Below are 26,759 nucleotides of genomic sequence, written 5' to 3'. Positions count from 1 at the left end.
AAACAAAAAAAACCCCCAAATCCCCAAAGTTTATTATGAACGTACCTCTGTTTCAGCTGCCAGCTCATATTTGGACTTTTTGCCTGGCATAGTTCGAATAAGCTCAAATAGACCATCCTCATCAATAACTTTGGTACCTAAAGCTGATGCCTGGAGCAAAAGAAAAAATAGAATTAAATGTAAAAGTCAAGTTATGTTAGGAGTTACATAATCCATTTCAAAGTGTTTTCCAGTAAAAACTATGACTTGGAACACAACAACAAGAGATAATGTGTATATATATATATACACACACACACATATATACATATATATATTATATATATATACACACACACACACACATATACATATATATATATTTTATATATATATATACACACACACACACACACACATATATATACATGCATGTGGATGTATGCACAGAACTAGAAATAAAACAAAGCTGGCAACCACTCAGCAACTCTTTGTTTTAAAAACACATTGTTAGTACTGCTTCCTTTTGGCAGGGATACCAGAAATACCAGTTAAGACAAGAACAATTCAGTTTCAGTTTGCCTCCAGCCAGGCACAGGAACACACTCACCTTCTCCCGTTTGGCCTGGCCGCAGTCTCTCCCCATCACCAGGTAATTTGTCTTCTTGCTGACATTGCCAGTTACCTTTCCCCCGTAACGTTCAATCAGAGACTTGGCCTCATCTCTTTCAATACACTCCAGAACGCCAGTAATTACAAATGTCAGGCCTTCCAAGCAGTTTTCGGCTCCCTGAGAACCAGAGCATTGCAGAAAATGCCATTACTGATGCAATTCTACCAAATAGCTCTTCACCATCAGCTTTTTTAACTCTCTACCATGTCAAGTACCCTATGAAAATTTAAAAACAGGACTAATCATACCTAGCTAGGTAATAGTTCTAAAAGTTCTAAAGCCATTAATGGCAATAGCTGCCAACAAAACTTCACACATTGTTTACCTGACTGATCATACTTGTAGCACGGTGTGCTTCAAGTGTAGCATGTCAGTCAAACAAGTGACAGCAATCTTGAACTCTTAAGACCAGTATCTTTTTGATCATCATGACTCCCTAAACCAAGTTCTGAATATAATTACTGAGTATGCTTCCTTACATTCAGTCACTGCTTTGCGTTATAATTTAGGTTTTTCCAATACATGCTTCCTACTGGAAAAAAAAGACCAGTCTTTAAACAGTTTAGTTGATACCTGTTAAACCACTTACAGCAGTAAGTCTATGAAACACTCCACTTTATATATAAAATCCTGCTGTAGCCAAACTTACCTGAGGTATCTCTTTGGAACCCAGTGCTTTTGGACCCTCACGATTAAGGAAGCTTCGGTAAGCTTGGTAATTGTTTCGCTTCTTTTCAGAGTCCTCAGGACTTACAGACTGGGTCAGGAGAGGGAAAAAAAATATACTTATTACATGTATTAAAGCAGGAAAACAAACCCAAGCATCACAGTTTGAGACAATGTCATGCACCAAAGGAAAAGTAAGTTATAATGCTTGTTTTTAATCTATTAATATGCAATACTAAAGCTTGCTTTGCTTTTGGTGCTTGTGTTTTAAGGTATTTTTTCTTGTTCCTTTTAAAAATATTCAAAAACCTGAGAGTTTAAAAAAATATGTACTCACTGTTTATTGTCAGGTTTCTGAAGATTTGTCTATTGCACATGTACATGCTCACTTAACTCATAAATTGTCACTTTAAATTCACATCCTATTTAATTTGAGATCTATACTTACATAAAAGTAGAAATACTATGAAGCAGACTTTAAGAAACACTTAAGCTTCTTAGTCAGCAAGCAACTGTTAAAATCTCACCTCAAAAGGAGGTGCAGGCTCTCCCTTCTAATTACAACTGTTATTTAATTGTCAAAATGGGGTACTTTGTACACTATGATTAAAAAGTACATTTTAATGTTATAAATAACTGCCAGTGTTCAACAAATACAGTTATTGACTCAGATAAAATAAAAATAAATTATATTCCTACATAATGTATCAATAATAAGAAAAAACAGGAGACTAGGGAGAGAAATATAAATCCCTAAACAATGCCACCTATGATTCTAACCACAGAATAGACCCTCAGGGTCACCATTCTCACATAAACAGTATATTTTCACTCTAAGCATTGGAATTCCTGCATTCTGTGGGGTTTTTTAGCAAAGTTAAACATGAAAAAGCACAGAACTCATTTTTGCAGTGCACCTGCACACCTCAATGAGCACTGGAGAACCTCAGATCCTTCACGTATTTCATTTACACTTTTCCAGCTAATTTCTTCCTCACAGTTTTACAACTGCTGTAAAGAAGGAATTTAAGAGCCTTTCCAGAATTCAAATCCTTAAAAGCTGCCCAGGAGATTCAAAGTACCAAGTTAAAACAGTGACACCTATAATAAACGAAAACTATTTTCCTGCAAACTCCACCAAGACATCTAAATTAATTTTGATAGCTCCTACCTCAGTCTTCTTGGGAGAAACCTTCTCCTTCTTTGGTGTTGTCTTCTCTTCTTTCCCTGAAGCTGCATTTTCTCTTAACTGTGAATTATGAGCACCTCTTCCCTTTACAGCAATCTCTTCTTTTTGTTTCAGAGACCCAGGCCTAGAGCCACGTTTCAAAGGCGAAGTTGTATCAACCAATTCTCTTGCTGTTTTACCATCAGATGATTGTGGGGATAAACGAGAGCCTTTTGACTCTTCAGATTTAGTCTGTGGCTTTGCAGAATAATTCTTGGCTGCACCAGTTAAGTCTGTTGCTTTCACTTGAAAGGAGGCAGAGGGACAAAAGCTCATATACAAGAATGTATCTCAATAATATTATAAATTAGTGCAATGCTTTTCAGTTTCTGTGTCCTACCTCTTTCTGACTGCTTATATCCTGCTGTTGTATTAGGGCTGCTATTGGTGCTCAGAACTGTTTGCTCTCCTTCTGTATCCTTCCGAGCCTAAATAAACACATAATGCCAAAGTCAGGGAAGCATGTCCCAAGCTACCACTGGGACCCAGCAACACACACCATTCAATTGTGACTAGAACTTAAAATACCATTCCAACAGAGGCATACAGCACACAGTCTGACTAGACAGGACACCCTTTACTGAGTGAGGAAAAGCCAGGAGTGAGGTATAAAAAGTGAGTATGCTATTTCCATGAAAACACTTTCTTGCTGTTTTTAATGCACTTGTATGGAAGTCTCAAAACAAAGACATCTAAATAAGAACACTCACAGCAATGCAATTCCTAAAAGCTTAAGTTTAAAAAGAAGTCAACCTTTTTCTTCTGCGGTGTTTCATCCAACATGGCCAGAGTTCTAGCAAATTCTTCATCTTCATGCAGCTGTCTCTCCAGCTGAAAGAAGGAAAAGATTTTTAGGCTCATGCCTAACAAGTTCTAATTCTAGTATATTTTCTAAAAACTCTAGGTGAGCACATAGCTAGAAAAAGGGTGTCCTACCAAAGTCAAATAAATTTCTCGAAATGGCACTGAAGAATTACTTCTTTCCCTCAGAAAGCAAGGCTAGTTAAATCTAGTGAGAAGAAATTGATTTGTTGCACTAGAAACATTATTATGCCTGCATAAGCTGTTTTCAAAGGAGTTTTTTGTTCGTATTTTTTATTGTTGTGTCCCCTTTTCTTTTAAACAATCAAACCTTGAAGGCAGCACCTCATAACAAACAGCCTGCAACAAGATGTAACCTGTTGGCTTTATCAAAAACAGTCCCTAAAAACAAGTAGTAACAATGCCTGTTAAAAATATGTCTCCAGAATGAATGTTTTACTCACTTTTACTACTAGCAACATGTATATAAAAAAGAAATTCTATCAGTTTTGGAGAATTTTACTTCTGCACTTAGCCCTGCTCTTATTGTCAGTTCTGTTTACTTTACGAAAGCAAATTAACTTTCTATTATTTTCACTCATACAACTGATTTTCTCTAACAGAAGAACCAGGAATAACAAATAGTTCACATGACATCTGTGAAAGTTATTAATGAATTGCAAAAAAACCCAAAGTCAGTTTGGTTTCATTTTTATTTCACCTAACAACATAAACATGACACTCAAGTGATAACTGATCCTTTGGTGACCTTTCCTGTCCAATATGGTATTTGGGAAAAACCTTTTCTATTCCTGAATAGTGTTTATTATTGCCAAGAAATATTGACCATTCTTTCAACAAGACAACAACAATAATACTTTCATAATTGAAATCCAACATGCCATGCTCTAAGATCCCAATAGATGACTTTATAAAACCAGTAAGCCACAGGCATTGTTTTTATGCGCCCATAACAGTGAAATGCATTTACCTTCCCTGTGTATTGTGAGAAAGGGAAAGGGCAGTGATCACCACATGCAAACCAGACTGAGGCAGAGATACACCTGATATAATATACACATGCATAAATATATGTATATATGTACACACTGTTATAGATAAGATCCATTCAAATGAAAAACATCTTATCTTTCCTGATGGGTTGTTTAACTTTTTAACAGGTTAAAGTTGGATTCATTTATTCTCATCCTTGCCTTCAGAGGTGTAGATTTGCCTGTACAATCTATTTATTTCAAGTATTACTCAATATTACAAATATATGTGGGAAATCAAATTTTCCCAAAAGCAAGTAAATACATAAATCTGTACCTTTCCCTCATATTAGTACTGACTCAAATAGGAAAGTTTCAGATATGTAGCGTCATTCATATTTTTCTGAAGTATAAGAAAATTCTGAAGACAAGTGAAAGAGATTATGGATGGCAACAACTTAATTTTTCACTCAAAAATGAAAAAAACCAAAACACCGTCAAAACTGTACCAAAACATGAGGAAGCAGAAAGTGATTTCTGTGTGAAAAGCAGGAATATTACAAGCACAGCAGCTACACAGATAGTGAAAGTCTAGATAGAGAGAAAATTGATTAGGTGATATATTCTACTTGCTTAACTGAAATAATGCCTATAAAAATAAATGTATGGCCATGCTTGCACATTGAATTGATGAATTTTATTACACTTACTTACAGCATACCTGGAAAGTTCATCTTAATTTCTTAAGGAAAAACAATTTTAAGTTAAACAAACTGCTCTTGATATAGAGCATTAAATTTGTACAGCTTTTACCTCTGAATCTTCTTCAAGCTGCAGTTGCCTAGCAAGGGCCTCATCATCCAGTGTGCTGTCTCTGCTTTGTGAAGGCTATATTTAAGGAAAAAAAGAAAGACCAACCATTCAGTTACTCCATTACCGTGTCAATTGTAATAATTTAATATGTATAGATTCCGTCTGTATGTTTCCAGAAAAGGACTGAGACACGCAACATTTCATTTCCAGCTCTCTAAACACAACACTGTTAAACAAGGCTATTTTCAAGAGATTTTATTATTCAAAACAAGACCATGCTATAATATAATTATCTCATTTCTTCAAACAATGCTGAATATCTCTGAAGCTATCACAGTTGGCCCACATGAAAAATAAATCAATAACTACACTGGGAATTTTTCACTTCCTCCCTACTTTAGTTGGTGTTTTGTTATTCCATGAATATGTGAGCCACAAAGCTTGGGAAAACAACCTTCCTCATCTCCTGCCTGCTCTCCACCCTCAAATATAAGCTATCCGTTCTGCTCACCAACCTCAAAAAATTTAATGCATTTCAAGAAAAGTCACTTGAGAAGAGGTAATAAAGAAAATACTACCTTCAAGTTTGTGCTATCTTATCAAACACAGAAATGCTACTCCAAACTTGTATTTGAGGACTTGACATGCATCCAAGTCTCATCAGAGCCGAACTTCCACAAGAGTGACCATTACTAAGTAACACAAAGCAGGACCAGCAGTTAAGTTTCCTTGCAGCCATTAAACTGTCCATTCTGATCTGCCATCAGACACATGAGCAGCCTAAAGGAACATCCTCAGTACTCACCTCTTTCCGTTTACTTGCTACCAGTTTCTTGTCTGACCGCTGGACACTCCCTGTCCCAAAGTAATCAAGTGCAGAGGTGGGAGTCTGTTTCACTGGAGAGAGGGGTTTGCTTTTAGCTTGTGGTTTTACATCTTCTTTTTTCACAGTATTTGTTCCTGGAGAACCAATTGCTGATGTCCCATTCTCCTTCGGCTTCAGGGAAATTCTTTTATTGACAAAATCATCATCTTCATCTAAACACAAAGAGTATTCCATTACTCCTGGTACACAGAACTGAAGTTCTAACAATGGAACTGTTAGGAGAACTATTTTGGCACATTACATCAACTCATATCCTAAACAAAATACTACAGGCATTCTGAAGTTATTTTATAAAAGGGCCGAGTTGCACAACACATTGTATTTAACATCTTTAACAGCATAACTCGACTCTGAATAGATTCAGTACTAAAATAACAACACACTTGTTAATTGTATTCAGACATTATCTCTCAATTAGAGAAGTTCACAAAGAATGGCTTCCCTTCGTAAATGGGCAAAACAACAAACAGAAGATCTAGATCACTGAAATTTGAATTCTCTCCTTAATTAATGAATGTCAAATTGAACAGCACAACTCTTCCTTCACATTTTATGTGAAGTACAAAGGCACGTTTATTTTATTACTTTATAGTAATCATCAACAAAGCACCTAATGTAGGCTTTGTAGACATGTATTTTTAAAAATTTCTCTATCTTACATTGTAAACCAAGGAAAAATATCAGAACATTTTATTACAAAACAGAAAGATTCTTGGATAAGCTTCCTAGTTATTTTTAAAGTATTGCTCAAAGCTTATGAATGCCTTAGTAGAAACTTTAATGCCATTTTTTACTTTTTCCCTTTTAGTCAGAGACTCTGTGAGCTATCGTACAGGCCTGTACATCTCTGCACTTAAATACACTCTCCTTCCAGTACAGTCAAAACCATCTCAAAGAAATGTAACCATTTCACAGAACACAGAAATCAGACAAGGTCAGCAAGACAAAATAGATTTTTTCAGTTTGAAAAGAAGAGGAAAAGTGGCATACAAACTCTTATTAAGAATTAGCCCACAGACCACTGAACAAAATTTCAATCTTTCCTTTTCAGACTCTCCTAGATTAACCAGGACATGGTCTGCCCAGCCATGAAAAAGAAAGAGGCTTTGACAGCCATTTATTCATTCTGAACCCAAACTGTTCATCCAGTCAATCAATAAACAAAAAATGAATACCAAGGACTTCAAAGAGTTTTATGTCATGTTGTGAAGTCTTACTGACAGTTATACAAATGAAACCCTCTCACTGAGGCATACAAAGCCCTACATATATAATTGCCACATGATTAGAGTAACACAACACCATAGAAGACAGACATCACTGGACAAGTTTCTAACTAGTGATAAAAGCACGATTTTTGTGGATTCTACAAACTCAAAGTGTGCAAGTAAACTGAGAGAAAATCCCCAAAATGAATGTTAGACATAGTAATAAAGCAGTGGAAGGACTTTAGAGGAACAGAAAAAGAGGCAGTTTTATTTGCATGCCTCAAACTGAAGTCTAGTTTTACTTTTCTCAAAATAGAAATGTTTTAGACACTGATCGCAACATATCATAAACACAGATTGTTCTAAACATCTGCTTTTTCACAAAACTTAAATTGACAGCATAATCACAAAAACATGTTCATTTTCCAGCAACCCCTAATTTAAGTCCTGGTACTTCTTTTCATACAAAAATTTGTTTTCTCACCACTTCCCTAAGGTTAGAAGATGTCATATGTCTGTCATCTATTTTTTTTATTGTATTCTAGACAAAGATGGAGGGAAACAATTATTGTTTCACCTGTTCTCAACAGATGGCAGTAATAAGAGTGTTTTATGCATCAACCAGAACTTCCTGCTACTGAAACTTATTAGGCAGAATATATCAAGAACAAAGCAGGATTCTACCTGTTCCTGGGAGAGAAAGTTCAGAGAGGGAAAAACACAAAAGTACATCTGTAAGGGGATGCATTGGTTCAGCAGTTAAATCAAGAATGCCTAAGGATGAAAATTTATCTATGAAAAAGTGGCATTTTAGCCAACTCAATTCACAAAGCAATATATGAAAAAGAAAATTCAAGCCCAGGCCCTCAACTGACAGCAGCAAGTTTTACACAAAGGTAAAAGCTTTACTATTCTCAACACAATTTATTTTCCCTATGCAGTAGTAAATCTCTCACTGCCATTTAGCTCAATTTAACAAACTATGACATATCAGGGAGATTTGGACACTAGATGCTTTAGACTCCTAATTTATAGTAGTTTCAAGTCTGAATAGGTGATTGCTTATCTGAATTTCAAGAGTATTTTTGGTTCTTTTAAATTTTTCAGTTTAACAAAAAAAACATTTGCAGGAGTAAAATATACTGTTACTGGAAATCAGTGGTTAATGTAGATAAAATTACATTTATTTGTCTTAAGATTATATGAATCCTATTCTGCCCCAGCTCCCAGCTCTTCTTAAACTAAGGACTGCTCCATGCTATAAAAAAATTTTTACTTATCATTATTGTTATCAGAAGAAATGTTTGCAATACTGATTTTTTTTTCATTATTCACTTATAACCATTTAAATAGCAACAAAAGCCAACAGGATATTCCTTTCTCTCAAGTAGGAAGAAGCATAGTAAATACAATTAGATTTTAATAAAAAATATATAGACTCAGCTCATTTATGAAGCCAGTACTATGTATTATCAATAGTTAGAATTTGGCTTTAATTATGTTGTTCCAAGAAATGGCAGGATTAGAAGCATTTATTGACTGCAAGCAGTGGCTAAAGACAGACAAGAGACTCACTCATGAACAGTCATTGATAAATGTAAATAAAGTGAGAATGAGAACATGGAAGTGGTCATTAGAAAACAAAACCAGCCTGATTCTATTAAGTGGGCTTCAAAAGATGCTTTAGGGTACTGACACTCAGGCTGCAGTTTCATCCCAGGTTCAGGAAATCCATTGGCATATCACAAATTCACCTGATCTCCAGGCACTCCCCTCAGTTCAAGTTCAACACCTACTTTTTCAATAAAACCTAACACTTCTTCCTTGAAACAAACTGCTCACACACTCCTACTGTCACAAAAGTGAACAGCAAAGTTAATCAGCTGCACTCTTCCAGTCTCCTTACAAGCATGAAGGCAACTTCATTTATAACTTTGAAAATGCCAAGAGAGTCCTACTATTTCTGTTGTACTATTCAGGTCAATGTTTCTCAACACATGACCTGTAAAAGGAAAAATATGTATTCTTATTCACACAAAGCAAGTCAATAATTTGCAGGAAAACACAAGTAAAAATTCAGATTTTAACTTGTAAAACTTGTAGATTAATTGCATTCTTGTAACAATTGCTGGGCAAACCTTGAGATAGCCTTACATGGGGGCATGGACTTCACCAAGAAACAGGAATCAATTTCATCCTCAACTAGATGACTTTTCTGTTGTAAAATCTTTCTATAGCAGAACACAATTAGTCCAAGAATAGTATTTCCTGTTTACATTGATGCATTTTTATGTGCTATACAACGAAAAAATATCCTGAACATGCACTTCTTTTTTTTTTTTTCCCAGGATCAGCTTTGAACTACAAACACAAGTAAAGACCATATGTCCTAGTTGAGGTTTCTGGAAATTAAGTAGATGTGACAAAGGGAAAGCTAATCATGTCATCAATGGAACACACAGGCAGTGACAATCAGGACATTACTTTTAATTATTTTGTACGCAAACACTACACATGAAGCAAGGAAGGATCTATTATGCCAGGCAATGCAGGAGGACAAACTTCCCTAGCAACAAACAACTGTCATTCTGGAGGTTTTAAGAGCTATTTCATGACGTTAAAGCACAGCTGGCTTTTATCTTATACACTGTTCCAGCAGTAGCACAATTAGGTTAATAAGCCAAGGCCAGCAGGTCACTTGTTTGTTATTCCTCTTCCTCTTTCCAACCCTCACCCTTTCTCAAAAGAGTTTCACCTGCTGATTACTGAGCAACATCTGTGGTTGTTCCCTAACTGAACCTGATGATAAAGATCTAGGGCTGTTTTAAACATTGTTTAAATTCAGATCCTTTTTAAAGGCTTGGGGACAGAAATGACCTCCAACAATCTAAAAAGGGAGCAATTTATTGCAGGCAGGGACAAGAGCAACAAGCAGCATAGGACAGATCCTCAGAGGGCCTTCAGAACAATGTATTTTATGAATTTATTATTTCTGTGCTGTTGAGTTGCTCATCACTAGATAATATAATTCCCTAGTTCCTTCTCTGTTTAGGACAGAAAATATGTAAAGCTGGAACAGCCTCTTACTACGAGGTCATAAAACCAATTCCAAATATAGGCAGGGCATCTACAGGTTACAAATAACCTGTACTTATTATGATATACGTTGAATTGGCTTTTGTAGGCTACTACATAAGGATTTCTATATGGTGCTAAAGGAATATATCCTACAGTCATTAAATCTACATTACTTGTATAAAATGATAATATTCTGGACATTCTTCAGTTTTGATGACACCACTTCTGAACAAGTACTTAAAACAATTCCTGTCCTAAAGAACTTGCAATCTCCAGCAAGTGGCATTGCTGTCTAAGCTAAATTGAGGGTGCAGAAAATAGTGTTTGTCTACAGCCCTAGTATTGACTTTTTTTAATTTAACTATGCATGGGTCAGTACTCAATACTCCCAATGCTTGGAAGGATAGAGTTTTGTACTCATCTTTTGCCTGAAGCAAATCTATAAGATTATCTTTAAGATAGCCACTTCTCAACAAAGCCAGCAAGTCTATTCCAACTCAACCCCTGTAACTCCTTCCAAAGAACAGATGCAAAGTGTATTTTTTCTATCTTCCTCCTCATTTAAAAAAGCTAGTAGTTGCAAGCGATATTTAAAAATGTAGATATTATGCCATTATGTCATTTTAGATTTTTCATGCCATTTCTCAAAAAGCTAATTGATTTCAGATGTACTACAAACATGCACTTTAAACCACAATTGTTAGCAATTGGCCTATATTGATATGTCAAGGTTCTGTACTGTTATAAAAATATAAAGCTTACCTGAATTATTTCACCTTTACACCCTGAAACGGATTTACCTTTGGATTTTTCAATATCAAAGGTAACTTCAGAAAGTTGCCTCTGCTTTATTTTTCACTTTGAGGTAAAAAGATTCAGGAATACAAGACTGAAATGCAGTTAACTGTCATGTCTTTAGAGTCAGACAGTTGAGTGTCAAAAAACATAGCCTTTGATATCCTTGGTCCAATACATACCAAATAAAATCCTTGGTCAAGTCTCTATGCTTAGTTTCGGGAGCATTAAAATACAAGAGAAGGGTGAATATATTTAAACTGCAGTAAATTATCTTAATCTGCAAACCCATCAATTATAGCAACTCCTTCCAAATGAAATGCTTGCACTTGCCATAGAAACAGCTGTGTGTATTACCTCAGCAAGCAATTAGAAGTGATCAGTCCATTAACTCGTTCCAGCTTATTACTGAAATCTTTTTCCACTTGAGCAGGTTACTTATCTATAATAGTAGTTCACAGAAGCAGATCTGAATCCCCACCATGCAATGAAATTTCATGTTCTGGTTTAATTGCTAAAGTCACCTGCATGACAGGAATATTCAGTAACGCCACATAAGTAATTACACAACAGGAAAAAGAAGTAACTTAGAGCAATCCAGGCAAGTATAAATGTGCTAATTTTTTACAGCTGCAGCTCAGGCAGCTCAATTTACTGAGCTTCTCAGGATACAATGCTCTGTTTTCAAACAAAATCAACCAGTGTAGAAGAGAAACAAACATAAATCCTCTTTTTACATTTTTAACTAATCCAGCAGATTAATCATGTTAAAACCAGTTACTCTGGCAGCTCAATAAGGAGATCTGAAAGAGGGAAAAAACATCTCTCTCCAGCAGGGAGAATAGGAACAGGCGGAGGAGGAAAGCAGCAACATCTTGAGTTAACACTGGTACTGCTTGAAGAGCTGCTACAGAGACTAAATTACAATTAATCTTATTTCTTGTCCTGCCATGTTTGAAATACAGGCTGACAAGTAATTCTAACGTCTTCTGATAAATCAATCCCTTTTTAAGTCAAAATTATATTTATTTCTCAATATTGCTGCTATCCTAGTTTCAACAGAAAGAAAAAAAAGACCACTTCTATAAGATTATATTTTATTTCATCCACACCTCTGGTTTACACTTACTCCCCCATTCAGGGAGGTAACTACTATCATACATTTACTACGTTCACACAACTCCTCTCAACTCTTAAAAAGTTTGAGTACCACAGCACATTCACCATTACATTACCCTTATGTTGTACTGCTGCTTTTCCCAAACTTAACCAAAATGATTTTAAATGGGTTTACTCCTAAATAACTTCTACATTGTCCTCTGCAACACCCATCCCTGCTTCCTCAGAGGATTTTTGCCAGAACCCACTCTCCTTCCTCAAGCGCATTTCAAAACTCCCTTAAGGTTCAACTACACCTTCTCAACCAAACTTTCATGAAACACTTCAGAGGAAAGTTGGTACATAAAATACTATTTATCCCCTTCTCACACTTTCACCTAAATACAGCATTTTCCATAAGTAAGCAGAACGCAAGTATTGCCCAGAAAGTGCCAGTGACAATATTTTTTCCCCGATGAGATATTTCAGTGCAAGACACGCTTATTCGCTGACAACTTGCTGCTTATTTGAACCTGTGCCTGGACACGGGAGGGGGACTATATGTGTTTTGCCCACCAGTATTAGCACTTAACTAATTTTTTGTCTGAGGTTGTTTGGGTTTGTTTTGTTGTTTCCCCATCCCCAGTATTCTCTACACTCAAAGAGTCTATATTCAGCAAGCACCTTCACAAGCTATTAATTTTGTCCTGTCTTCCAAGCTCTAAAGGAATAGTTTTCCAGTAACCTACAGACCTCCTCAGTCTCTGTCAGTTTTTCTACCCTTTATAAATTCAGCCTTCCACTACAACAAGGCTCTTCTTTTTTAAAAAATATTCAAGCAATCAAGGCAATTGCTACATGTGCATGAGTACCTCTACACAATATATACAAAAGATTAAGCATTCACTTCAAGCAAGGTCACAATTCCTGCTTAAATAACCACCTGTGATGAAACCAGCTGAGGTTCAACAAACCACAATAACAGGTCATCTTCTACAAAGCTCAAGGTTCCATACTTCATTAAACAGTACAAGTATTATTTTAACAAGTACAGCGAACATTTGGATTTTTCCCAATTCCGTAAGACAGTACTACCAAAAAAAAAAAGGCTCTTTTTTTTCTCCTCTTGTTATTGGACAGAAAACCTTCATTTTATCTTTGGTCATCACTAAACTAAGTATTTATTTAGATTAAATTTATCAATAAAAACAAAGTAGTTCCTGTAGAACTACAAAAAGCAACTATTCTTGCTTTGTTCTTTTGCCTTTTAAAAAAGTAACTTGCTCACAAGCCAGTAAGAAAGCAAGCAATGGAGTAATCCAGATGAGTCTAGTCCTATACAAACCAAAGAGTTAATTTCCCCAAACACTTCTGGAGAAAGCTGTATCCCACACAGTTATACAGAACAGCTGAAAGGAAATTCAAGCAACAAGAGGAAGAAAGTTTCAAATTAAATTGAAAAACAGGTTGAGGCAAGTCACTACCAAACTTCTACTGACTCATGAATGCCAAAAGGCTCTTTCAAACACTGCTGTGGACAGAGCCCTTGAGAATGAGATTCTGACTTTTCAGCGAGAACAAGCAGCATATCCTTGATTTCAGTTTTCAGCTCCGTAACAGTAAAAACAAGGAAAGGACAAATGCCTACAAATTTTGTTAGGGCCTTTTCTATCTATATTTCTATATTCCTATTCTTGTAAAACGTATTTATCTCAAGCCAATATCTCTATCAATACCATTTAAATGCACTCATCTTGACAGCTCCATTAAGCTGAAGAAACAATTTATAGACATTAAATAGAAACAAAATTCAAGCATTAAGTCTCAAGGTTATAAAGGCATTGTTTTAAAATACACTGTTAAGCCAACCCTGTGTGTATTTAAGACTCTGTTGATAAGAGTAACCTTGAGCCCACGGTTTTCAGGGATTTCACTAATAACCTTGACTAGTGTTCCCATGGTATCCCTATGCAGAAAAATTTGATTACACCACTTGGAATTGCATAATAAACCTAAATATGTACTGTTTATTCCCCACGAATTTGATCATTTACCTGCTCTGGGATAAATGCTTTTAAAGGTCCTTTTAATTAGGAAAGAAGTGCTGGCAAAAACATCTAAGGAAACAAAGTTTTGAGTAAAAGAATAAATAAGACAAATAAAATGTTCACGTTTGGAAAACTGAGCTCATCTGAATACCTGATATAGTACAGCTGTGTGCTAGGTTAGCTATCTAGGACAAGCAAATGTAGCACAAATGTATCTTAGAGACAGGGATTCTGAAAAGACCCCAAGGAGGAAGAAGGTTTAGAAAAAACCCAGGTGAGCCACACTTCTGGTGCAATACTGGAGCAAACAAGCCCTTTTTGTTCTAAAAATACATGGTATGATTATAGGGAGGCAATGTTTATGTTCAGCAAAAAACCTACCAAAAAAAAAATACTACCATACTTAAGGACAGCGTCCACACTTCCAAAAGAAATATAATAAAACTCAAAGAGGGATCACAGAACTACTGAAATTCTATCACTTAAACCCCATGTTTTATCAAAACAGATTTGGATTGAAGTCTGTTAATTCAATTACAGTTTCTTCAGAAGTACTGTGGCTAGTAAAGAAATCTATTCCAGAGATAAATACAGAAGGCAGAAGATAGAAGTTACAGCTTCAGCCCAACTCAGACTGGGTGCAAGAAGTACAGGCAACCACTGCAGCAACTGACAAAATAAATATTTATGCTAACAACTAAAACACAAAACCCAAGAACTTTTGTAGTCACCAACACATCACGCAGAGGTTAGACATGGAAGGTTATATACCAAATGCAATAAAAATCCATGTTTTCAAACCTGCAGCCAACAGTCATTTCAAAGTGTGCTAGAGAGCAGTTTAACTATATTAAAGGTACTTCCTTAACTTCTTCCCCAAAATCTGTGGAATTCTCTAAAGCAAGAAAGCACTACCTCATTAAATTACACACTTATTTAAACCAACCAAAGCCACAACTCAACACCTCCTCAGTCTTCACCCTGCTCCCAACTTCACAGTACTTGAGGCTAAACTTCTGAAGTTCTTTTGGTAAGCTTGTTTAAAGAGAACATGATTTGTCTTCCTCAATATTAGGTTTTGTGATCATAATTGAGCATATCAGTGAAACAATCCATCCCACTGTAACATAACCCACCCCACTACAGCTGAACATATAATGATACATTTCTTCCATTACCTGTCTCTGAAATATAAACAACAGGATCCTGCTTTAGAACTTTACTGAGTTTTGAAGTAGCTGCTTTTTTCTCAGGTGGCTTCTTGGACTTTTTCACTGACTGCACCTCCTCTTCTGAATCTGTATTTTGACCACAACATAAATGTAGATTTCCTCCACATACACATTGGCTTTAAGTAGTAATCACATAACAGTTAAGATGTGTTCACATAAATTCAGCTGATTGAGAAAAAACCTCCATATTCCTACCATATGGTAGGAAGATCAGCATAGCTTCACTTTTCATCCATCATATAAACAACTAAATGAAAATTTGATCAGAACTCAGTCTTGACAGTATTTTTTGTTTACATAACAATAAATATTGTGGGTTTTATTTCAGTAACTGCTATAGGTTGCAAAGGAATGCAACCAGCAAGAGTACCACAGCAATTTACTTAAAAAAAAAACCAAACACATCCAGCAAAACAAACAAACAAACTTTTAAATAACCACCCACAAAAAAACCCCAACACCAAACCCACAAAAAATACAATATTATGCTGGTGTATTCCATGAAACCAATTAAAAAAAAAAAAATCACTGAGGTGGTACTCCGATTTTTCAGGAGAACACTGGTGACTTGCCACTCACATCACCAACCATTCTCCATATCCCAAAAGTTGTTGAGATGACAGATTTACACTACTGTGGATTATGTATCCCAGCATCCAAATGAATAAGCAGAGACAACTAACAAGTGTAAGAGAGGGCTAACCTTCAGAGCCTACCTCTCTCCATGATTAACATACATATATAATAATTACATCCAAAAAAAAGAAAGAGTGGCTATAGTCAATTGACTTAAGAGTAATGTCACCTTGCACAAAACCAAAAAAGCAAAAACCAACCAAAAAAGAAAAAAAACCACCCAGAAAATATCAAACAAAAAAAAAACCTACCAAAACCAACCAACCCAACCAACCCCTAGCACACAGAGTTTTCCATCTTGAAGAGCTTAGAGCAGTATTTCTCTTTTCCTCTCCTGATACTAAAGAGTTACAATTTGCCATATCTCCAAACAATGTCAGTATTTTAAAGGTAGCCGTTGAGTTATATATAAATTTTGTACTCCTGCTGTTCCTCACTGCTGAACAGGAACTGTTTATAATACATTTTATCTGAAGATTTGAACACATGTTTCTATATACAACAGCAGTCTATGACATTTTTGTGTGATCATTTTTCTTCAACGAGAAAAGCAGTCTTTTTTTAAAAAATTGCTCCAAAAACTCAAGCTGAAGTCTTTGGTAGGAGTCAAAAATGATAGGAAAACCTGCAAACTTTTCTACAGCTTCACAACAATTATCCAGGATCCAGAATACCATCAAAGAGGATTTAAATGACATAACATCTCAGCAAATTTCATTTTAAAGCTTGACATTTTTAGTTTAATAAAACATCCTGACATGCAAGGGCTTAGGTTTCTTGTTTGGGGGTTTTTTGTTGTTTGGATTGCATTTTAAGATATAAGTGCTAAAAAATGCATTTCACTTAAAATATTCCAAAGAATATTTTTAGAATGTGATAGCCTCAAATGATATTGTGTGTTCCATACTGTAAAGTTCTAACCATGGAATAAACATTTATTACATTTTTTAACAGAAAAGGACACATATGGAAACTCAAGTTTGCGTTTAAAACGATCTCCTATATTATGCTCATGCAATGCACAGAAATGTAAAGTTATAGTATATAATCAGCCTCCTGTACCCACTAGCATTTTACTTATGCTTAATAAAACCAAAAACCTAAAACATTCCACAAGGTAGATACAATCTCATAGCAACAAAAAAAGTTTCCAAGTTTTGACAAAATTTACTATCTGAGTTTCTTCTTTTTGGGGGTTTTTTAAGTGTGTGGGTTGTGTTTTGGGGTTTTTTTGACAGCCATGTTGTTAGAAGTTACTTTGCACAGTATATTACATAAATGGTACTCTTATTATTATCAAACATATTTATCCATCAACATTTGCCATGAAAAATGTTTTCATTGCATTGACTAAAATAATCTCAAAAAACCAAAAAAAACTTACAGATGTACAATTTAGCTAATCAATAATGCAAAAAATACAAAGGAATAGTCAGAAACAACTGTGAACACTACCTGAATCATAGATTATTCTTCTCTTCTTTTTTGTCCGCTTTTGCGTGGAATCATCTTCACTGGGTGAATTATTCACCTAAGTGTAACAGTCCATTAGTTCAACCATTAAATAGATCCTTTCAGCTTTTAGTCAGTTATATACTCAAATTTACAAGTTTCAAACAAATTCTAATGGAAATTATTTATTTTCCAATATTACATTTACAAAAAGTCTTGTGCTAACTCTTGCCTGGGAGTGGGAAAGATGCAGAGCACAGAAAATAAGGAAGAATTTTCACATTGAAATTATACAGTCAGAATACTTGTTTAAGCAGCATCTTACTTCCAAACTGTTGTGTTTCACATTAAACATTCCATCCTATTAGAAATCCTTCCATTCTTTAAGTGATTTTAAAGCTAGCTTTAGCCATTGCTTTTTTTTTTTGTACAGCTCAGATTATTAACATGTAAAGTAGTCTGAAACCAGAATCCAATCTAGCTTTAAGCTGTCATTTTAAAGAATCTGGTCTTTGCAGCAGGTTTAGAGAAGTGATCCCAACGAACATAATGTTGATGTTTCCTGCACAGGTGTTAAAACACCAGGTTAAAAAAAACTGGTCAGCAGGCACTACACCACAGACTTTCACCTCATTTGGAAGCATGACACCTTTATAATACATCCACATCTACTGTGCATAAACCTCAGTTTTATTAGACTAAAAATTACATAAGCAAACCTACAGAGAACTGTGGCCTATAGTCAAAATTACTTCAAATATATTAGATTGTTCTTACACTAGCACTTGAACCATAACATCTTCTACCTACCTTTGTCCTACAAACCAGATTTTTTAATTAGCAATTTTCTTCACCACCTACAAGGTTTTACTGATAGAAGGTTATTTAAATTGGTAGTTTCCTCCCATGCCTATGACTGACATACAGCCTGTTGTTTCAGTATACGAGAAGAACCATGACTTTAAAAAATGCCAGATACACAAACAATCCTGCATCAGAGAAACCAGGTACTTCATAAATATGAAGAGCAAAACTAACCTTAGTCTCCTTTTCCCTTTTCTTCCCACTTGAGGGTCTGTCACCATTTTTAATTTTTTCACTCTTTTTCACAGTCTCACATTCCTGTTGCTTTCCAGGAGGTACAACAACTAAGAATCTCCGGATATCCTAGTAAAAGGGAAACAGATTTATAAATTTTTAAATAGACAGCTCTTCACACTACAAAATAGCAAGAAGTGACCTTCTGAGCAGCTCCATCATATTTATTAATTTTGAAATTTGGTTTACAGTTCAGAAAACAAAGCCCAGATAATTAAATGTAGCTGCTCAGACACCCACACCACCTGACCCTTGTCTTTGAAGAACTTAATTTCTTCCTTAGTTCGGCATCTTCACCAATATATACTGCAAGACAAACTTCCACCAGCAATGAAATACAATGACTTACGACAGATGTATAATTATAATTATTTTATCCAATTAATTATCACAAACCTAGACTGGAGTATTTATATAGCTGAAATTCTCAACACAGCAATGAAGCAGTGTCCAACGCAGAAAGACAGAAAAGCACCAGGAGCTTGAAACAGTGAAGTAGTGGCACCTACTACATTCTCCACCTTCTCATCAATTTTTAAGACAGTAACTTACACCTCACTAAAAAACTAGCCAGCAAGAAACTTATAAAATTTAAATAAAGAGAATTAACACTAAGATCTATTTTGTTACCTTATTTTAGTACCTGACCCCAATATAGCCTTAAGAAGCTTTCTAAGTATATAAAATCAGCAGCTGAAGCTTAAATTTTAGAAAATCATTATGGTACACACAAAATCAAATCTGACTTCTGTTTTAAAAATCTAGCAATCCAGTTTTATTAAAAGAAATTGAGAAAACAGGTACCTGGGTGGTATCACTACCTCCAGAGTTAGCCATTTTAGAGAAACAAAGTACCTCCTGTAGCCTAAAACATATCCAGCAGGTAAAGGATAAGGCTCAGAACTCCACTGTACCCAGCTGAGAGCTATTCCCTATCATGGAGCTCAGCTGGCACTTCTTCATCATTACAGGGAACCACAAGTAAAGTAGAATATTCTTAGGAAATTGGCATCAAGTCTGATTGATAATAAGGGGTCTTTCAGGCTCTTTTTCTCTTACCAGTCAACTCCCTGTCAGTTTGGATTTAGGGCTTAAAATCAATGGAACATGTAATTTGAAAGCATGAACAAAAGATGGGAGATGTATAGATTCATTTAGTACACTTAAAACAATTTTCCAGAATTGGAAGTGTTTCCTGTAAAAAATTAGGTTCTTTGTGTTTTAACTGCATATTTTAATATGGATTCTGCAAAATGCGGATTGAAAATTTCCTCAATGTGACCTCATACTTTTCCATCCATGGAATTCATGCCTTGAAGCACAGATTTTACATACACTCCTACAATATAAATGCAGTATTACATTAACTCTGAAATTTTGACTGCCAACACCTATAGCTAGCAGGTTTGAAGAGAGCATCTATTTTAAAAGTCTCCAAGTAGATTTGTGGACTTGATTACTCAATTATACTCATTATTACTGACTTCTTTTTAGGCTTAAGGTACCATAGACAAGAGAAAAACAAGTCTCATTAGATCTTTTATGTAGTAAAATAATTTAAATACTTACTACAACACTGCAAAATAAAGTGACTTGAGTTTCCTTTTTAATAGTTGTTACTTTAAAGCATAAAATATTTGAGGATTTTAGATCAACGGTAAGGCTCTACCTGGAAATTGTTTGTGACGGAATATATGACTACACCCCAAAATTACAGTCTTCAAGTTCAAGCTTGTACACCTTGCAAGTGGTAGCAGGGCATATGTGTTACACTGGTTAGCCCAGCTTAAAACCACGTCTGCTCTAATTTATTTCTAAAGCTTTTCAGTAGGCTTCTACAAATGCTTTTTAGCAAGATATATTTATTGGTATTTTTCCTCTAACTTGATTTTGAGTTTTCTATTCCAGTTCTGGAATCAGGATTACTTTCAAAGTGCACAAAATTCTGGCAGAAGCTTTGCAGAGCCTTTTGGTGTTTTGAGAGTAGGCAATAGTATTAGAATTTTTTAAGATTTATACAAGGTTTATGAAATGCAAACTTAAAATACACAGCCCTAAGCTACAAAGGAAGACTGACATCTGTGCACAACCTTCTTCAATCTTCCACTATAAATTCAATCTTTTTCAGATATCCTGCTCTTCAGAAGAAAAGGTAACCTTGCTGGCATAACAGACCGTGAATACAGAATTGCTTGGGAAAAAAGTATGCCTCAGGGCAACAATAGTTACCTGTCAGTGAACCTCTTACCCAAGAATCATGAAACAGATTTTTCACGCCATTTATAAAGACATGCCAGACGAATTATTAATTCGTTGCATAACTGCAGAAATCAAGTCACATATGTATCTATCATACAAGCTTAGATGCCAGACAGGACCACTTTCCTCCATTCTGAGCTTATCTATTTAACATACTCTGCCTGAGCTTCCTATTGGCTCATTATGCCATCCATATATATATGAGACCAGCATGTGGAAAATCTGTATGTTTAGCTTTTATCTATGCTCATTCCAAGGAGGAAAGGCTGGAACTGTCAAGTTTCCTTCCAGGACATACCCTCAAAAACCACAGCAGTGTGCCTTGTGTACCCTGGAGATATTCACCAGAATGGCTGTTCCCTTGCCCATAGGGCTAAAATGAAATCGGCAAAGCTATTTTGGTGTGGCTCCCCAGGAGTGCAGCAGCAACAAGGCATAATTTGGAGCAGTTCCACCTAGGTAGGAGGTGTAACTAAGAATGCTTGACCACTCTCACTCAGGGGGATAATTCATGCATACCATCTGAAAGGCCTAAAAAGCTGGTTCCTGCTGAGCTATCTTAGAGTTGTATGGCTGTGCTGTCTAGTCCTTGCCTGTTCTGGCTACTACTTCATATCCTCCATCTTATGCAGTAACAGAAGGCCACAGTAATTAAGCATGTCAGCTTGCAAATGCTCTCTTGAAAGATTTCTAAGTCTGTTTCATCAGGAAGAGTAATAGAAACAGAAACTGAAACCTATTTGTTACGTAGCACAAAGACCGGTAACTCAAAGAGTGTTTTTACAAGACTAGTGTAGAGTAAGGCAGAATATTTTCCAAAGTATCATTTAATCAAGTCCACACCTCAAAAGACAAGACAGAAAACTGAACTTCACCAACCTAGCTCAATTACTGCACTAGAAAGTAATGCACATTACTTCAGATACTCTGAGAGTCTCATTGAGGGCCTTACAACAAAACAATCATATTTATTTTTAGTCTGCCTATTTCAGTGCAAGTTTTGCCTGGACATCAGCTCTGACCTTTGGCACTTCCAGACAAATTGCACTAACTAAAATCAGATTTATACTATCACTTCAGTGAAACCAGTAATACCTGCTTGGCTAACTATACTTAATGAATGGTTACTGATGGTGTTAACTGCAGCAGTGTTTATCAAGCAGTATCACAGCTCTAAGTGCATAACAGCTGATGGTCCAGCTCCAGCCTCCAAGCAAGAGGAAACTCAAGAAACCCCTGCTCCTGGTCATTCATTCCCTCAGGTGTACCAGTGGAGCTTGGTGCTTGGAAACTGGGTCAGGCCACTAATCTGGGTGAAAAAATAAATCCCTTCTAATACAAACCAGTCTGTTGGGTAACTCTGCACACATCAGTTCAGCACAGCTGAGAAGAGGCTGCAGAACCAAGCTAAGGGGGCTACTTACATTTAGCACTACAGGAAAGGTTTGCAAGTGTGTGACATTGGTTTGCAATATGCTCATGCAGTCACTGCACAAGCAGAATAGGCTGCATCATGACTAACATCACTGTACTTGTGCCTCAATTCCCACAGCTGCAGCAGTGATGGTCGAGCAGCCTCTTCAGCACTTGAAAGGGCTGAGGCAACTTTTACTCTCCCAAAATGATGGTTGTCTTCCTCCCTTCTAGGACAGGGCCAGACATTGTGAGATGTGTGACACTCGGAAGGTTCCACGGAGAGAGAAAGCCTTTGTACCAGGAAGGTGGGAAAGCAGGAAGCAAGCCTTCCAATAAGATCAATTTTCTAAAAAGGTGATAGCAGGGACACACAAAAGGCAGATTTGTCCTCATACATAAATTTGAGGTCATCAGCCAGCCCAAACAAACCATGCAAATACCACAGTTTAATAGTGCTGAGGAGTCTCAGTGCTGGCAGACCTCCATCAGTACAGCAGAAGACTCGGACTGTATCAGCCATCATTGCAGAGCACCAGGTGTAAGCTATAGACAAGCTTAAACTCTTTGGCAAGTCCAGAACTAAAGTTGCACTTTAACTTGCAAAATGACATCTGTAGTTAAGCCAGTCAAAGGTGTGCACAGAGACTCCATCTGAGTGAAAGTAAACTGATCTGAGCCAGAAATAAGACAGGATACCATCTTAGGGTGGCTGCACAGGTGAGCAGCACTTTGGAAAGCACAGGAACACATATATATTTACATTTAAAATCTCTTTACATCCTACTGAGGGTTGCACCCTTATCTATAAACAAGTGTCTACTTCCAGACTTTCAAGCTCTTTTTTTCCCCACCAGAATTGTTTTTCTGCAAACACTGCACACCCTCCAGCTCGGCATCAGAACCACCCGGTGTATGCTGGCGCTGGAATTAAAGGAAGAGTTAACAACACTCCAGCACACGGCGTGTACAGGTTAGCTCATCCGCATTCCTTCCGCGGCCGAGCCCACGCTCCGCGCCCTGCTCCCCACCCGCTGTCGGGGGAAGGGAGGCTGGAGAGGCTCAGCCGCATCCCCTCCGGCCAAGGGCATTTCCCGGGGCACGGGTTCGCGTTCCCGGCACGCGTGGGAAGCCCGGGCCCCTGGGCCGGGAGCGCGGCGGGGCGGCCTGTCCGCTGCCAGAGCCGCCGGGGCACCGCGCGGAGCTCCTGGCCCGGGGAGCCCGCGGGACTCGCCCAGCCCGCGCCGGGCCCCGCCGCCCCGCAGCCACCCTGCGCGCCGCCCCGGCCCGCTCCCCCGGCGGCCGAGCCCCTCACCATGGCGGCGGCGCGCTGCCCGTGCCTAGCGGGACGCTCCCGGCTCCATGCTCCCGCCTTCGCGCCAACTCCCGCCGCTCGGCGCGCGCCGCTGCCGTCACGGCCGCGACAGGCGGGGCTGGGGGGCGGCCGGGGCGTGACCCGGGCCGGGGCTGGGGCCGGGGCTGGGGCCATGGCAGTGCCTCGGCAGTGCCTGCGGAGCAGCCCGGCTGTCTCCGGCCCTCTCCCGGCCGCCTCCCTCCCTCCCGCCCTGTCCCCCGTTGGTGTGCGGGCGGCAGCGGCGCTCCCCGCGGCGGGGGGTTAACCGCTAACGGGAGCGCTGCCGCAGCCGCTCGGCATGGAGCCGCTGTGCTCGGGCAGCGCCGCCGGGCTGAGCCGCTGTGCTCGGGCAGCGCCGCCGGGCTGAGCCGCTGCTTGCAAACGGCGAGAGCGCAGCGCAGCGCCAGGCCTCCAGCAGCTGCGTCTCTGTCCAGGGCGCTGGGCAAACGAAGCGCCCACAGTGGGCGGGCAGCCAGGCCCGGGTCAGCGCCGCGCTGGACGGCATTTGCTGGTCACAAACATGGCATGGTCCCTTCCTGGCTGGGCGGGGAGCGTCGCGCTCTGATTCCTCCAAGGGTGTTTTCCCCGTGCCTTAAGGCTGGGCAGAGCTCGCAGTCTGAGGAGTCCAAGAGGAACCGGGCAATTAACGGTGTCTTGACCCTCTGACTGTTTAATTTTTAAATTAATTTCTAATGAAATCTTGTCTGTTTTCCCCTTCCCCCCCCCCCCACCTTCCTGAGCACTGGAAGGGAATGAACTTGGTCAAGCCAAGTAAAAATGACTCCACTCTCAAATATTATTTGTCTAATGTTTAGATTCTGCCAGCCTTCTGAGTTGTTAATTATTGTTGGAGAAGAATGGGGAAGGCAAACTGAATTAGTGATGTTGCAAATAATTGTGATTGATTTAGGAGACTACTCATCAAAAAGAAAAACCAACCAAAGAGTACAAGCTCAATTTGTACTTGTACCATACTGCAATTCCTAATGCCATCACTTGTGCTCCCTCTATTCACTCTGCTTGGTTCCATGGTCAAATTCCAAAAATCTCTTATTGATGCATATTACCGTTCCTGTTTAATTATTGAAGCTGGACTTTAAGTAATTGTAAGTTCTTGTTCATACAGAAATTGCTACTGTTCTTTTATAAACATACATGGTTAGGTGGACTTGGGTATTTTCATCATTAGCATGGCTTGTGAATTTGGATTTCTGCAAAAGGAACGCATGGCAGAGTGAGCAAGTAAACACAGACCCACAGCACAGGCTGTGCTTTTTGGCCTGTTTTGCAACTTATTCCATATGCACTCAACATAATGGCTATGCAAACAAAACTGATACTGCTTTAGAAAAACATCTCCAGTGATAAGTTTGTATTTACATATTTAATTCTCGTTATGTAACCTTTAAAGCTGTGCATATTCCTGATACCAAAACTGAAGATCAGTTAAAATGGCTGACATTTGTAAGCGCCAAACTGTTCAAATAATGCTAAGAGTTATTGCAGGTGCTTATCTCTATTTGTAGTTGATAAAGCTACCTAGAGTAACATCCAGCAGAGCAGTATCTGCTTGTGGGTTTGTAACATCTTCATGTTTCTTGGAAGGTGAGAGGTTAACCCTTTATGGAGACATCGGACTGGATGCCTGGAATGTGTATGATTCACTCCAGGATATGGTGGGGAGACAGGGTGCCTCTGTTCCTAAGTGCGTGCCTGTTAAACCAGTGGAAGTAGGAAAAACCTTGCTCCACCACAGTTAACCAAACTGAGTACTCATTGTATTATGACAATGCTTGCTTTGCAAGATAAAATCAAGGCAAAATCTCTTTTGAGTCTATAATTGATCATGGGTCGTGTTTTAAAGGCCCATTGCCCAACTAAAATTACAGCTTTTTAAAAAGTAGATAAAGTACATTCAATTTCACCACTCTGTTTACAACTACGACAATTTTTTAAAAATTTGGGTTGTCTTCTGTCCTTCTGTAATTCACAGATTATTTTGCTTTTTATATGGGTTTTTTTTCCCAAAATACATTTTAAAAAGTGAGATATTAACTTAGGCTTTTTGCCTGTCTAATAAACTCAGTCCTACTGTTGTTATTATTAGTGAAGGCTCTGTCTTGCTTAATGAGAGAGGAGGTACTTAATATGAAAATTGCATTTTCTTCTATTGAGAAATTAAAAACAGTCTGTTTTCTTGTTAATAGCTTGTCTATTTTATTTTCACTTTTTTGTATATTGCTATGTTGATACCATTTTGGAACTGAAACCAACCTTTTCATTGAAAGTTCAAGTTAAATTCTGATTCTTTTGTAGTACTAATGGACATTAAAATACTAATTTACTAGATTGTAGTCTCTATTTTGGAAGAATCCCATGAAGAATATTTTTCTAACTAGAGTCTCTAGTAAAGAAAATAAATTCATTCTGGCATTGTAGAAGTAGGAATTAGCATTTTGTTACAGATGAAAAATTCCAAAAATTCTTCGTAAACCTGTGGTGCAGTTTCTATTTACATTGGGCTTTCTATAGTATCCATCACAATTATGTGTCTTTAGAAAAGACTTGATCCCATCTCAAACAGTTTTTGCTGTATAAGGTAAAGATAAGGGATTTGCATGACGCTGTTGTGGGCAATTACATAAGCTGGGCTTTTTTGAGCACCCAACACTAGTAGATCTGAGCAGCTGATGTTTATGTAAACATTACACTTTTTCTGAGTGAACTTTGTCTTTAGGTCTTTTTCTTCGTTTGCATATCTAGGCAGAATGTATGTGTCAACTCAGATACTTAGTCTAGCATCCAAAACTCTACCCTTTCGACTAATGTGTTCAGCATTTCTTTAGATCAAACCCCAGATTTTCAACCCAAACCCCAAAACAAGGAGAGTACGTATTCAGTGGTCAAGTAAAAAGTCATTTTCTTCATTTGAATATCATGCCTTGGCAAAGAAGAAAAGGAAAACTGGCAGTTAAGAATTGAACTGAATAATCATTAGGCTTCCTAACTAGTGAATCTGAATCAGCAAGAGCACTGGAGATCTGAGCTTC

At 37.7% G+C, this 26,759-nt stretch overlaps 1 protein-coding gene across 3 annotated transcripts in view; it reads right to left on the bottom strand.

Annotated features, from left to right (window-relative positions):
• The window catches only part of RFC1 (replication factor C subunit 1), a 35,032-nt gene extending 11,173 nt beyond the window's left edge, over nucleotides 1–23,859 (bottom strand). Inside the window, exons 1-12 of one of the 3 annotated variants that reach the window (XM_085059132.1) lie at nucleotides 23,671–23,859; nucleotides 18,624–18,752; nucleotides 17,589–17,664; nucleotides 15,489–15,563; nucleotides 5,958–6,190; nucleotides 5,153–5,227; nucleotides 3,300–3,377; nucleotides 2,887–2,974; nucleotides 2,490–2,791; nucleotides 1,302–1,409; nucleotides 590–769; nucleotides 47–150 (exon numbers count right to left, since the gene is read on the bottom strand). In XM_085059132.1, coding sequence (XP_084915258.1) covers nucleotides 47–150; nucleotides 590–769; nucleotides 1,302–1,409; nucleotides 2,490–2,791; nucleotides 2,887–2,974; nucleotides 3,300–3,377; nucleotides 5,153–5,227; nucleotides 5,958–6,190; nucleotides 15,489–15,563; nucleotides 17,589–17,664; nucleotides 18,624–18,752; nucleotides 23,671–23,844 — 1,622 coding nt within the window. In that variant the 5' untranslated portion in view covers nucleotides 23,845–23,859. Of the gene's footprint in view, nucleotides 1–46; nucleotides 151–589; nucleotides 770–1,301; nucleotides 1,410–2,489; nucleotides 2,792–2,886; nucleotides 2,975–3,299; nucleotides 3,378–5,152; nucleotides 5,228–5,957; nucleotides 6,191–15,443; nucleotides 15,564–17,588; nucleotides 17,665–18,623; nucleotides 18,753–19,487; nucleotides 19,581–23,670 lie in introns of those variants that run through there. The other 2 variants (XM_085059134.1, XM_085059133.1) reach the window with 2 other exon arrangements.
• Nucleotides 23,860–26,759: the final 2,900 nt, after the last annotated feature.

The sequence above is a fragment of the Lichenostomus cassidix genome, chromosome 4 (assembly GCF_008360975.1).
Source record: "Lichenostomus cassidix isolate B80296 chromosome 4, HeHo_3.0, whole genome shotgun sequence".
Lineage (NCBI taxonomy): Eukaryota > Metazoa > Chordata > Aves > Passeriformes > Meliphagidae > Lichenostomus > Lichenostomus cassidix.
Note: the sequence above shows the minus strand (reverse complement) of the source record. Positions and strands in the feature narration are given on the sequence as shown.